This window comes from Amia ocellicauda, chromosome 14, assembly GCF_036373705.1.
Source record: "Amia ocellicauda isolate fAmiCal2 chromosome 14, fAmiCal2.hap1, whole genome shotgun sequence".
NCBI lineage: Eukaryota > Metazoa > Chordata > Actinopteri > Amiiformes > Amiidae > Amia > Amia ocellicauda.
This window is the reverse complement of record NC_089863.1, coordinates 18915063-18928660: the sequence shown is the minus strand read 5'-3', so window position 1 is coordinate 18928660 and position 13598 is coordinate 18915063. Positions and strand designations below refer to the sequence as shown.

Here is a 13598-nt window from a genome sequence, read left to right as displayed (position 1 = left end):
GGTCATACTCAGGCCATTCTCAGGATCAAGTTCATCAGGTGGTCCCCTTGTGATTGCATTGTTTGATATGAAAACAGCGCTGTTGTGCATTTGAGGGCAGCTCCTCTCTCTCTCTCTGTCAGCCCAAGGGTGCTCAACATGCTCCAATCTGTCCGTCCTGTCCGCCCCACGCATGCAACAGCTCCCAGGGTCTCCAGTGCTTCCTTGCTGGTGCTGGTGGACGACATCCCCAATGGATTGTACTTTACTGGACTGGACTGTAGCTCTCCAGGACCAGGGCTGGAGACCCCTGCTGTACTGAACTGTAGTTGCAGAGTCACTGACTATACAACAACTCCAAAGGCAGGTAGAGTGGTAAAAACATTCCTCTGTGTGTGTTCATGTCATTACACACACATGCATACATATAACTATTTATATATATACACACACACACACACACACACACGTTTGTCTTCAGTCCTCAGTTTGTAAACATGTATCTCTTTTAATCCTACAGCCTATACTACATTTTCTAGGACTCTGGAGTCATTAAGGTCACTAATCTTATTGAACTGAGTCTATTTGTAAACATAATGCAGCATTTAGTCTTTCACAGAGGAGTGTGTGTCGCGCTGTTCCCCTCCACCTGTGATGTCTCTCTCTGTTTCTGTATCTCTCTCTCCATCTATCTCTCCCCATGTCTCTCTTTCGCATCGCCTCTCCCTGCTCTGTTGTGGCTGTTTATTAGGGAGAGAGAGAAGGAGCAAGGGAGAGAGAGGAGATAGCTGTAAGCACACAGGATAAGACAAGATAGAGAGAACAGCGTCACACACTGACTCGACCACACACAGTTGGGGTGTGCGGCTAATTTGGCAGTCTGCACACAGGAGGCATTGTAAACATTGACAGCACTGCTCTCCAGCCCACCGTCCCATCTAAAGCTACAGACACAGCTACAGTACAGGGGCCAGACTGGAGCCAGTGCTGTGTGGACTATAGTATATTATAGGTCTGGACTGTCTGGAATGCAGGAACAAACTAGGAAAGTGTATGTAAGTAATGATCCATAATTTTGTAAACAATCCTGTCTCTTATCACACAGTAGCTGAGTCAGGGATTCACACAGTATATACTAATAGATCCTCACTCACATACCCACACAAATGTGTTCCACATCCCTATTGAAACCAATGTTTTGTCTTCAGTTGAAGCCAATAGCAGTGCAAGCTCTCCCTCTCAATACCTCTCAGTTTCCTCCCTCACTCTCCCTACTCTCTCTGTTTCTCTCTCTCTCTCAAATCCTCTGCTTATCAGAAGCTGACCTCAGTAAATGCACCATAGGCTCTGTGCACTTTTAACAGGGCTGTACAGTGGTCGGACCCTTGTAAAGCACAGCTAAGGCTGAACCCCATAGGAAACCACTGCAACACTAGCACAGTGGCATGCCCTGACTGATAAGATGACCGGTATTAGAGAGGGTCATCACCTCCCATTCCTTTAATAAAAAAAGTCAACTTACAGATATTAAAGGACGGACATGTGATAATCCCCGGCCTTAGAGCCTCATCTACAGCTACAGTATGCAACCGCTGTAATAAAACCTCAGTACAGCCTTTGGTACATTAACAGGGCTCATGAATTCTGAAATGTTGAGTATTGGGAATATGATACGTTTGGAATATATCCCGATTTACATAGAATCGGAAATTCTCACTATTGGGTGTTGACACGGCGAGCGGGATATTATGGCCATGCTGCGGAGTCACCAAAACAATTAAGTATTAATACGGTTTATATGTGAGAAATGCTGAGGTTAATCAAATACACTTGGACTTGGGGGAATAGAGAGCAGGGGATTTTGGGGCCCATTCGACCTGCGACCCTGCTTGAGATACTCTAAACATGTAAAACAAAGATGTTCAAGACACCTATTAAAGATGTTCTTTTATGGGAGACAAGATTTATGGGATTGCTGACTCATGGGAATTTATTCACAGTATAAATATTCGCGTGGGCTTCACTCAGACTTCAGAGATGGAGTGGGAAGCGTGAGCTCTGCTTTTGTCCTCCTCTCTCCCTTCAGTAATAAAGATCTTTCTCATCTTCCTGAACTTCATCTGTGGCTCCTGATATAGCCTACACTCTGCTTTTCAATTTTTGTATTTTTGCAGATATGGAATTATATATTTGGAGACTGTGTTGGCGTCTCGATTCGGGGCGCTGCGGCGATGCAGACTGGTACATTCACGCCCTCGCTGCTGGAAGTGTTAACAAAAGAGAAGTTTTATCATCCGAACAAAAGTAGCTGCCCTTCCTTGAAACCCGTCGCCATTGTTTTTTACGGTTCTCCCCTTCGGAAAATATACGGAATCTATAAAAATATACTGCCAATCCAATTTTTTTTTTTTTTGTCGTATTTTGGGGGCATGTTGCTGCCAGGGGATTTTTATTGTAATTTAAAAATTTTTAGGCATGTTGTTGCCACGAAAAAAAAAATGCGTAGTCCAAGACCATTTGTAGTTCTTATGGGTAATCTCGCAATACGAGAACATGGTGGAGTTGAAATGGTATATTTTAAATATATGAATAAATGTGTGGATCACATGTATTCAGCTGGTATATGAAAGCTATACGTCGCCTGCTGCGGATACAAATATAATACGTATGGAACTCTCAACCCGGCAGATGGGTTCAGACTGGCAGTCACTCACTCCGGCTGGGTTCCCTCTGTCAGACGGACACCTCCTCTCTTCCATTTCCTCCTTTTGTTTCTTGAAAGTCTTCTTCCTCTCTGTCAATCTCCCCCTCCCCCCTCTTTCTCTCTGCTCCGTGGTGCTGTATTGGCTAGACAGTGGCAGTGATGTCTCTCTCCATCTCTGTCTCTCTCTCTCTCTCTCTCTCTGTCTGTTTGGAAGGCATGAGTCACTCAAATCACACAATTTTCTCTTCAGATCATCTACGTGTGTGTGTGTGTGTATGTCTGTATACAGTTTATGTGTGTGCCTGTATACTATATTCCAGTATAGTATTGTTTTATAATATTGTGGAGTATATTACAGCATTTTTCAGTCAATTAAGGTAATTGCATTCGATTGCACTATACTCTACTATACTGCACTGTACTACAGCATACTATATTGCACTGAACTGTACTACACTACACTATACTGCACTGTACTGTACTATACTATGGTATACTGCACTGTACTGTATTGTACTGCACTACACTATAATATACTATACTATACTATACTGCATTGCATTGTGCTACACTAAACTATATCATACCACTCTGTACTGTAGTGTACTGCATTATACTATACTGTGTATACTGTATACTGCATGGTGTGGCATTGCACAGCTGTGGCCCTCAGACTGTTGCTCGTGCAGTGTAACTGTGTTTAGGCCTGTAAGTGTAAAATCAAGTCAAAGAAGCAACTGCAGCCCACAGTGAGGCAGTTTAGCATTACTTTATGGCACCTCTGAAAACAATGGCAGCATCTGCTTCTGGAAACACAATTTCCAAGTAATATCTTTTGTTGTAGAGTATATTGTTATATGGTATTTATACGTGTAGTCTATGTGTGTGTGTGTTAGGATTGACACCGTAAGCAGACTGGATTACATTTAGTCTGTATGTGTGGTGTGTGCCTGTGTGTGTGCGTGGGTCTGTGTGTCGCTGTATCTGTCTTTCCCTAAGTCTGTCTGTGGACAGTGGATAGCTAAATCCAGAGACATGAGGGTGAGGGTGGGGTTTGGTCAGCTCTGTAGGTCAGTTGATCTGGGGGTCAAGGGTCAGAAGATTCATTGTCAGTAGATCCCAGGGAAAAAGGACCAGCAGAGCCTGGGGTCAAAGGTCAGAAGATTTGTTGTCCGCAGAGACTGGAGTCAATGGTTGGAGGCTCCGTTGTCATTGGATCCTGGGGTGAAATGTCAGAAGATCTTGGGGATAAGGGTCAGTGCATCTGTGGTCAATCAATCCGTGTGTCAAGGGTCAATCGATGTGTCAGTCGATCCTGGGTCCACCAGTCCTAGCAGACCTCTTGTGGGTGGGTCTGAGGCTGGTGGGGTCAGGGTTCAAGGGTCAGGAGTCAGAGGGGAGACGGGGTGGTGGAGAGAGGTGTCTGATGGGGGTTGTTGCTGTTGTTGTCGCTGTTGTTGTCGTTGTTGTTGTTGCTTTTGAATCCATTTGTGGAAGTTTTGACAACTCAGGATTTTACCATAACTGGAGGAAAGGAGAGAGAGAGAGAGAGAGAGGGGAGAGGTGTGGTTAATACAGATAATAACACAAACTGAGACAGTACAGCACTGACACACACAATCCACAACAGCACAGACGCACACTACAGTCCAGCACAGACACACACAGTCCAGAACAGAACATATACACACACTACAGTCCAGTTAAGACACACAATCCACAACAGCACAGACACACACACTACAGTCCAGTCCAGTCCAGTCAGATAGACAACTAGTTGGACAATTGGACAGCCAGACTGACTCACTGGTCCAGTTGATGACGCAGGCGATGATGATGAGAGCCCCGCCCACTAGCGCCACCACACTCAGGAGCTTGGCTACACGGCCCAGGCGACGAGCCCCGTCCACATTCCCCTGCTGCAGACTATTCCTGGACTGAGAGAGAGAGAGAGAGAGAGGTTAACACAGTACAGACACACTGACTGACCGACTACACACCCCTCCCCACCCCCGCGCTGACCCCTACCATGACAGAGTAAGCGAAGGCCACTATGTTGAGGGGCCAGACAGGGCAGAAGCAGGACAGGATGGCGGGCAGCAGGTAGTCCCTCGGCTTCTCCCCATCCGCCAGGCCACTGGTAGCCAAGCTGGGCTGGCGGGACAGGCTGGGCCGGGGGGAGCCGCCCACGTGGCACAGAGACCCCGAGCGGCTGCCCACCCGCGACCGTCCATTGGGCTCCCGCAGGCAGCGCTTCATGTCGGGGGTGGAGGTTGCGGGCAGCATGGGCACTCCGTTACCTAGAGAGAGAGAGAGAGAGAGGGTTAATACAGAACAGACACTGACTGACTGACTGGAGACTGACGATGCACTGAAAGAGAGAGAGAGAGAGAGAGAGAGAGAGATGGGAGAGGGTCAATACAGGATAGACACACTGACTGGACACTGATACACTGACACTGAGAGAGAAAAAGAGAGAGGAGATGGTGGGAGTGAGGAGAGAGGGTGATGGGGTGGAGAGAGTCAGAAAACAGTTAATTCAATCACACTGCAATCTAAACACTGAACTCAGTGCCACACACACATACACACTCAAACACTCACACACACACTTTACCATTTTCAATTTTCTTCTCATTCACGATGACCACTTCCTGTATGGGCTTGACCACTTCCTGCTGAGGGGAGGAGGTCTTGGAGGCGACGGGGGCAAGGACCGGGGAGGCGGGACTGGGACAGGGGTCAGGGTCGACGGGCGGCTGCGGCTCTGTGATTGGCTGGGAGCCAGCGGTGGCGTCCGCGGTGGGGGAGGGAGCAGATGGGGAAGGTGAGGGGGCGGTGTGCGGGGCTGTCTGCGGCCCCACCTCTTCCTGTGATTCCTCCGGCTGTGGCTGGTCCTCCCCGGCGGAGGGGGTGGCGCTCTCCTCCAGAGGGGGCTGGATGTTCTCTGTGTTTAAAGCCATGTTTTGGTGACTTCTTTTTGCCTGTCTTTCGGTCTCTTGGGGGCAATAAGATGATCTATAAGGAAGATCGAGAGAGAGAGAGAGACAGGGGTTAATACAGTACAGACACACTGACGGACACTGCAGGACACTGGCTTGACACGAGTGAGGGAGAGAGAGAGAGAGAGAGAGAAATGGAGAGAGAAAAAGAGAGAGGGGAGGGTTAATAAAGTATAGACATGGTGATTGACTGAGATAGAGGGTGTAGATGTTGACAGTGTGTTCAGTGTGTACATTTTTACAGTGTGATAAGGGTGTAAATGTTCACAGCGTGGTCAGTATGTACATTTTAACAGTGTGTTCAGGGTGTAAATGTTGAATGTGTTCAGTGTGTACATCGTGTAGATGTGGACAGTGTGTACAATATATTTTCTAAAACACAGTCAGAAGGCTCTTGACAGTAATGGCGCTCAATGCCACTTTTTGGGCGCGTAAATTGTCTTCTGTTGCTGGTCCATGCATGTTGGAAGGTGGACTTAGAGGGTCAAATTAGGGGGTTGGAGCTGTCAAGGTCTAAACTTGGAAGTTTTCTTTTTTCACAGCCTTCACACAGTAAAATTGAGTTATATTTTCCACACAGATTTGAGGTATTATGTGACATCTGTGACAACCCTGTTCATTAAGGTTGGGAATGTTTTACAACTGACATGTGACCCACTCTGGTGACCACTGTTCTCTTGAGTTGAGGTGTTGATTACTTTATTTTTGGTGGGGGTAGGTTGTGCTCACAAGTTCTCCTCCTGGGTTTAGGTAAACACATTATCTGTTTCATCCCAAATATTTAGCAAATTCCTAAATATTGGATTGGGAGGGATTGGATTTAAACCTGTATTTATTAATTTAAATGTTTCAGTATTACTGGTTCATAGAGCTCATTAGAAAGTAGAGACCCAGAGTTCTAAATTGCCACATACAGTGAGGGAAAAAAGTATTTGATCCCCTGCTGATTTTGTACGTTTGCCCACTGACAAAGAAATGAGCAGTCTATAATTTTAATGGTAGGTGTATTTTAACAGTGAGAGACAGAATAGCAACAAAAAAAATCCAGAAAAACGCATTTCAAAAAAGTTATAAATTGATTTGCATGTTAATGAGGGAAATAAGTATTTGACCCCTTCGACTTAGTACTTGGTGGCAAAGCCCTTGTTGGCAATCACAGAGGTCAGACGTTTCTTGTAGTTGGCCACCAGGTTTGCACACATCTCAGGAGGGATTTTGTCCCACTCCTCTTTGCAGATCCTCTCCAAGTCATTAAGGTTTCGAGGCTGACGTTTGGCAACTCGAACCTTCAGCTCCCTCCACAGATTTTCTATGGGATTAAGGTCTGGAGACTGGCTAGGCCACTCCAGGACCTTAATGTGCTTCTTCTTGAGCCACTCCTTTGTTGCCTTGGCTGTGTGTTTTGGGTCATTGTCATGCTGGAATACCCATCCACGACCCATTTTCAATGCCCTGGCTGAGGGAAGGAGGTTCTCACCCAAGATTTGACGGTACATGACCCCGTCCATCGTCCCTTTGATGAGGTGCAGTTGTCCTGTCCCCTTAGCAGAAAAACACCCCCAAAGCATAATGTTTCCACCTCCATGTTTGACGGTGGGGATGGTGTTCTTGGGGTCATTCCTCCTCCTCCAAACAGGGCGAGTTGAGTTGATGCCAAAGAGCTCGATCTTGGTCTCATCTGACCACAACACTTTCACCCAGTTCTCCTCTGAATCATTCCGATGTTCATTGGCAAACTTCAGACGGGCCTGTACATGTGCTTTCTTGAGCAGGGGACCTTGCGGGCGCTGCAGGATTTCAGTCCTTCACGGCGTAGTGTGTTACCAATTGTTTTCTTGGTGACTATGGTCCCAGCTGCCTTGAGATCATTAACAAGATCCTCCTGTGTAGTTCTGGGCTGATTCCTCACCGTTCTCATGATCATTGAAACTCCACGAGGTGAGATCTTGCATGGAGCCCCAGACCGAGGGAGACTGACAGTTATTTTGTGTTTCTTATATTTGCGGATAATCGCACCAACTGTTGTCACCTTCTCACCAAGCTGCTTGGCGATGGTCTTGTAGCCCATTCCAGCCTTGCGTAGGTCTACAATCTTGTCCCTGACATCCTTGGACAGCTCTTTGGTCTTGGCCATGGTGGAGAGTTTGGAATCTGATTGATTGATTGCTTCTGTGGACAGGTGTCTTTTATACAGGTAATGAGCTGAGATTAGAAGCTCTCCCTTTAAGAGAGTGCTCCTAATCTCAGCTCATTACCTGTATAAAAGACACCTGGGAGCCAGAAATCTTGCTGATTGATAGGGGATCAAATACTTATTTCCCTCATTAACATGCAAATCAATTTATAACTTTTTTGAAATGCATTTTTCTGTATTTGTTTGTTGTTATTCTGTGTCTCACTGTCACCTACCATTAAAATTATAGACTGATCATTTCTTTTTCAGTGGGCAAACGTACAAAATCAGCAGGGGATCAAATACTTTTTTCCCTCACTGTAGCTCTCTAACCCTATCTTATCCTGAGATAGCGCAGGTTGAAGACAGGCCTTTATGCTGTGAAGGAGTGCATTGTGGGTACGTTATGTCTTTATACAGTGTAGTCACAGTGTAGTCACTTTTGAAACTACTGACCCAGAGCTTCAATGGCTGTATCGCATAGCTTAATGACCCTATGCGATCCAGCAAACTGGCGGAAATTGCAGGTGCTCTCTATGGTTATTTTATACTGCTGCACATATGACGGTGATTCCTTCGCAGCCTAATGATACTAATACAATAGATAAAACATCTCTATATCCTGAAAGCACTAAATGTGACCTTATGTCAATCTGAGATAATTTTCAATCATCACTAGCTAACAAAAAGACAATCATATTTGACACACACTCTCTTCAGTAGTTAAATAAGTAAAAATACATGCATGAAAGCACTTTAGTGGTTCCGTGACAGAGCTCAACCGCCTTGCGTGCCTTCCTTCAAGGACAGTCCAGACAGGACCCTTGGAGCGCTAAGTTACCAGCTAGCGAACAAGCGCAAGAGGCCTTCTCTTGATTAAGACCGTTCTTACGAGCTTCTAGCTCTCGCACTCGTTAATGCCACACTGTCATTTCTCAGGGGGAATATGTATTCCCGCTCCCCCCCCCCCCTATACACATACAATTAAAAGCATGCAATATAATACCGCAGACTAATCTTCAGGACAGCTGAGCACTCTTGCTCTTATGCAGTTGCTTATTTAACTCTGCTCCCTCGTGCTCTTGATTGCTTATGTATTTTTAGCCCTTCAATCATTTTACTGTAGCTTCTCCCATGCCTTCCCCACCCCTTGGCACACCCCAGGGACCGGATTCTATTAGTTTGCTCTTGGCAGCCCATTTGAACGAGGATGTGTGCTTGTTGTGGTCTGCCCTGATTTATTTATTGTGCTTTGTAATGCTTTGAGAAAAGGTTTATTTGAAACCAATACGCCTGCTAAGAAGAGACTATAGCTATTTCACAGAACTCCCTCCCTTTTCCCTATGAAGAGGGAATATCGCTCAATTCCCCAAATCAAATTCCAATCACTGAATCCCCACAATCCCACAAATCCCCAATCCACTGCAGGCTGCATCACGCCTCTCAATCCACTGACAGGGTGAGCTGAATACACTCTCCTATTCTTGCATCCTCCAACAGTTGTTTTTTTTGCTTTATTCTTAAAATACCAAAACATTAGAAACACACACACAGCTGCAGGCAGCTTTAAGAGAAGCACTCTGGTCCTCTGTACCATGACACACTGCGGGGGCGTAGCGCACAACAGTTACTCTATCGGGAAAGGATGGATCCCCCAGGTGGACCCATCACTCGGTCATGGACCCCCAGAAAATGCAATTCACCACAGACACCTGAATGTCAGCCCAGCACGGGCACCACAGCCTCCTCTCCTCTCCAATAATGAAGGGAGGCTCAAAAGAAAGGAGACACCCACTCACCCTAATCGAAAGAAGAAGGTTCCTATTCGGTTGAGAGAGAGAGAGAGAGAGAGAGAGAGAGAGAGAGAGAGAGAGAGACAGAGAGAGAGAGACAGAGAGAGAGAGAGAGAGAGAGAGAGAGAGGTTCGTGTGTTTATCAGCGTGAAGGAGCCAGGCCTGTGTCATTATCCCACGGCTGACACCAACAGTCCACTCTGTGTCTACTCTGCTGTCCACTCTGATTTCTTTGCTAACTCCTTGAAGTGATCCAGCAGAGCCATAAAGTCACAAGCAGCGATTTTTAAATCTGCGCTAGAGAAAAGTGTGTTCCTTCCTTTCTTCCGGCGATTACACAAGACACATCTGTTCAGACTGTACTTGTAAGAAAGCAGCTTATTCTCCCGAGCTGTTCAGCACACTCGTAATTTCGCACTTTATTTAACTACGCTTCATTGTGCTCTGGCTTACTTACATTGTTAGATCTCCTGCTGTTTTACTGTGATTTCTCCTCCCTTTCACTCATACCTAGGACTTCACTGCATCAAGTCTGAACTTGTTACCTCTTTGTATTTTATTTTCTATTAATTGTACAACTGCACAATTCTAACTCTTAAATTGTACTTTGTATTGATAATACAGCAGCATTGTCGTCATGCTTAAATAGAATTGTGTATTGGTTTGTATTACTGCACTTTTGTAATGCTTGTGTAATCTATAAGTCACCGTGGATAAGGGCATCTGCCAAGAAATAAATAATAATAATGATGAAAAAAACAATTGCTCATCTACCCACACGGAGCTCTTGTCTGGATATTTTCAAATCATGTGGAGTGTATGAGAAATCGATCTTGAGCCCGCATTCCACACGCATGTATCTGAGCAGGTTCACTTCTACACCCCGCCATATATTCCATACATCTATATCAACCTCCCTACCTCTCTCCTGCTCTCTCAACCTCTCTCCCTTCCTCTTTTTTTTTTTTTTGCATATTACAGTATGTGTATACAGTGTGCGTTTTACAGCAGCGTGTATGTGTAAGTGTGTGTGTGTGTGTGTGTGTGTGTGTGTGTGTGTGTGTGTGTGTGTGTGTACCAGATTCAGATTGCCTGGGTGTGAAATTTGCACAGTAGTGTGCAGCGTGTTCAGTGTGGGAAGTGCGTGCAATTTGTATGGTGTGTTCATTGTGGACACTGTGTTCAGTTTGTATCAACAGATACGACAGATACGGCAGGCAAGAGGGAGTGAAAGCGAGGAAGGGAGAGGGGGAAGAGGGATGGAGAAAGAGAGGATGGAGGGGGACAGAGAGAGACTGGAGAGAGTGGGGGGAAAGAGAGCGAGGAGGAGGGAGAGAGAGAGAGGGAGCGAGGGACTGAGAGGGCAAGGAAGGGGATGCGGATGTTTGTGTACTTTTATATTTGCATTCTTTCATATTTGAAGCTGCTCGTCATGACATGCATAGTTTGATTCATGTCTGATTATTTTCAAAGCGTCTGCTCTGTACATGTGTGGTTCTTCTTGGGGTGCATGTAGTGATGTAACACTATTGATATTGGGTGAAAATAGGGGAGGTGTAGAAGGAGAGAGTCAGGGAGGGGATAGGAGGGAGATGGGGAGGCTAGTGGGAGAGTGAGGGGGAGCAAGGGAGAGAAACATATGGACAGAGAGAGAGAGACACAGGGAGTCAGCCAGAGACATATGGAAGGACAGAGGGAGCTGGAAAGGAGAGGAGAGAAAATGGCAGGAGCAGCGGGCGCACTATACCCTCCACGTCTTCCCCCCCTCTCTCCCTCCATCCCTCTCTCTTTTCCTCTCCCATATTCCATCACTCTCTCCCTCCCTCTATCACTTTCCCTCCCTCCAACTCTGCATCTCTCTCTCATCTCTCACTCCTTCCATCTCCATCTCTTCCTCTGCCCTTTCCTCCCTGTCTCTCTTGCTCCTTCCCCATCCTCTCTCTCCCTCCCTCCTTATCTCTCTGTCAGGTTTACAGCAGTGCTACTATTTCTTTGTTCTCAGTGATATCAAGAAAACTATCCCTCCCTATATCTCTATATCGCTCTCCCTCTCTCTCTTTCTGTCTGTCTCTCTCTACCTGTTTGTTACTGTGTATAGTGTGTGCAGTGGGCGTATGCGACTGTTTACAGTGTGTGTGTGCATGTGTGTGCGTGTTACTGTGTGTGTGCATGTGTGCGTGTGCGTATTACAGTGTGTGTTGGTATCGTGTCTGTATTACAGCAGTGTGCATGTGTGTATGTGTATGTATCATAGTGTATCTGTGTTGTGTAGGTTTTTAGGGTGCATGTAAAATGTGACACGTGTATTCCATACTGAACACACCCATTTCCACAGACACAAGATTAGAATAAAGACAGACAGATAGACAGATAGATAGACAGACAGACAACTCTTACACTGAGACAGACAGACAGGGGGGAGCTGACACCCACCTACACATGCACAGACAGACAAACAGAAACACGCACATTACCACTAATGATACTACAATTACTGCTAATTAAAATAATACTAATTAGCCTCATACTTACTTTTTCTTGTCGGTTTTGTTCTGGATCGCAGGAGGTTCGGTGGTCGGGTAGAGTAGTTCGCTTCGAGAGTCCAGCTACATTCCCCACCGATACACGCGTTTAAAACCAATTAGTATGTATGTATGAATGTATTTATGTATTTATTCATGTATTTATTCATTCATTTCAACTTCTCTTTCTCTCCGCTCCCTGTTTATTCCACCGATCTCTCTTTCATTTCTCCTGATGTTTTCTGTCTCTCTATTTCTGTGGCGACAGGTCCGATTGTGCCTCTCCGACGCTTTAGGTGGTATCCCTCCCTCCCTGCCTCTCTCTCTCTCTATGTATGTGTGTGTGTGTGTGTGTGCGAGCAAAGGAAGGGGGGGTCGAGTGAGGAGGAGAGAGTGAAACGGGGGATGAATGAAGAAAAAGGGAGAAAATGAATATATAAATTGAGAAATCGAAAGCTGGAGAAAGTGAAGACGGACTCTCTCTCTCTCTCTCTCTCTCTCTCTCTCTCATCCCTCTCTCTGCCTCACTCTGTACCGCGGCACTCGATCTGCTGATACAGCGAGAAAGCTCCCTCTCCCCCTCAGGTTTACAGCATGGGCTTGCATATATCTATGTATATGTCTATCTGCTTGTCTGTCTTTCTGCCTGCCTCTGTATACCAATATATTGTGTTTGTGTGTCAGTGTTGTCTGCGTGTGTGCATGCGTGTGTGTATATGTCTGTGTGTGGGTGTGCGTGTATGTTTGTGTGTTATATAGGTATGGTCTGATTGTATAATACTATTAATAATGATCATCTCTGTACACACATAACTGTATCCCTCTCGGTGCACAAAGAGAGACGCCTATAGACAGGCAGGCAGACGGGCGGGCAGGGCTGTATAACGGACTGAATATTGCGTGACTCCTGCTCTGCCAGGACCGTAGAGTCGCACCGCCGCCTAGAGGACACTGGCAGTAGCGCACACCTCGCACAGGACAGTTCATATTATTATTTAATTCTTGGCAGACGCCCTTATGCAGGACGACTTACCAAACATAAGCGCAATACAAAGTGCAAGAATACAGTTCAGTACAACGATTCAAACATTAAATTCACATTTACATAATACAAAGCAATACTGCACAGCCCTGACACCCTCTCACTGTACTACACTGTACTTCCAGGGGTTGTGTGCTGTACCACATCACAGCACAACACAACTCACAGTTATGCCAAGCACCCACAGCACAACTTAACATAGACAGCGGCCTCCATCAAAATACAATAGGGCAGTATAGTATAATGTAGTGCAGTGCAGTACAGTATAGTGCCGTGTGATATAGTATAGAACAGTGCTTCCCAGCCCTGGTCCTGGGGGACCCCCTACCCTGCTGAGTTTTGTTCCAACCGAGCTCTCAATTACTTAATTGAACTCTTAATTT

General features: G+C 45.9%; 1 protein-coding gene across 1 annotated transcript; it reads right to left on the bottom strand.

Annotated features, from left to right (window-relative positions):
* Positions 1–2372: 2372 nt before the first annotated feature.
* LOC136767917 (trafficking regulator of GLUT4 1) lies at positions 2373–12676 on the bottom strand. Its single transcript, XM_066721996.1, has 5 exons — positions 12184–12676; positions 5301–5701; positions 4712–4983; positions 4491–4620; positions 2373–4207 (listed from the first exon to the last, which is right to left on the bottom strand). The coding sequence occupies exons 2-5, from the start codon at positions 5644–5646 to the stop codon at positions 4191–4193; spliced, it is 765 nt and encodes a 254-aa protein (XP_066578093.1). The 5' UTR covers positions 5647–5701; positions 12184–12676; the 3' UTR covers positions 2373–4190.
* Positions 12677–13598: the final 922 nt, after the last annotated feature.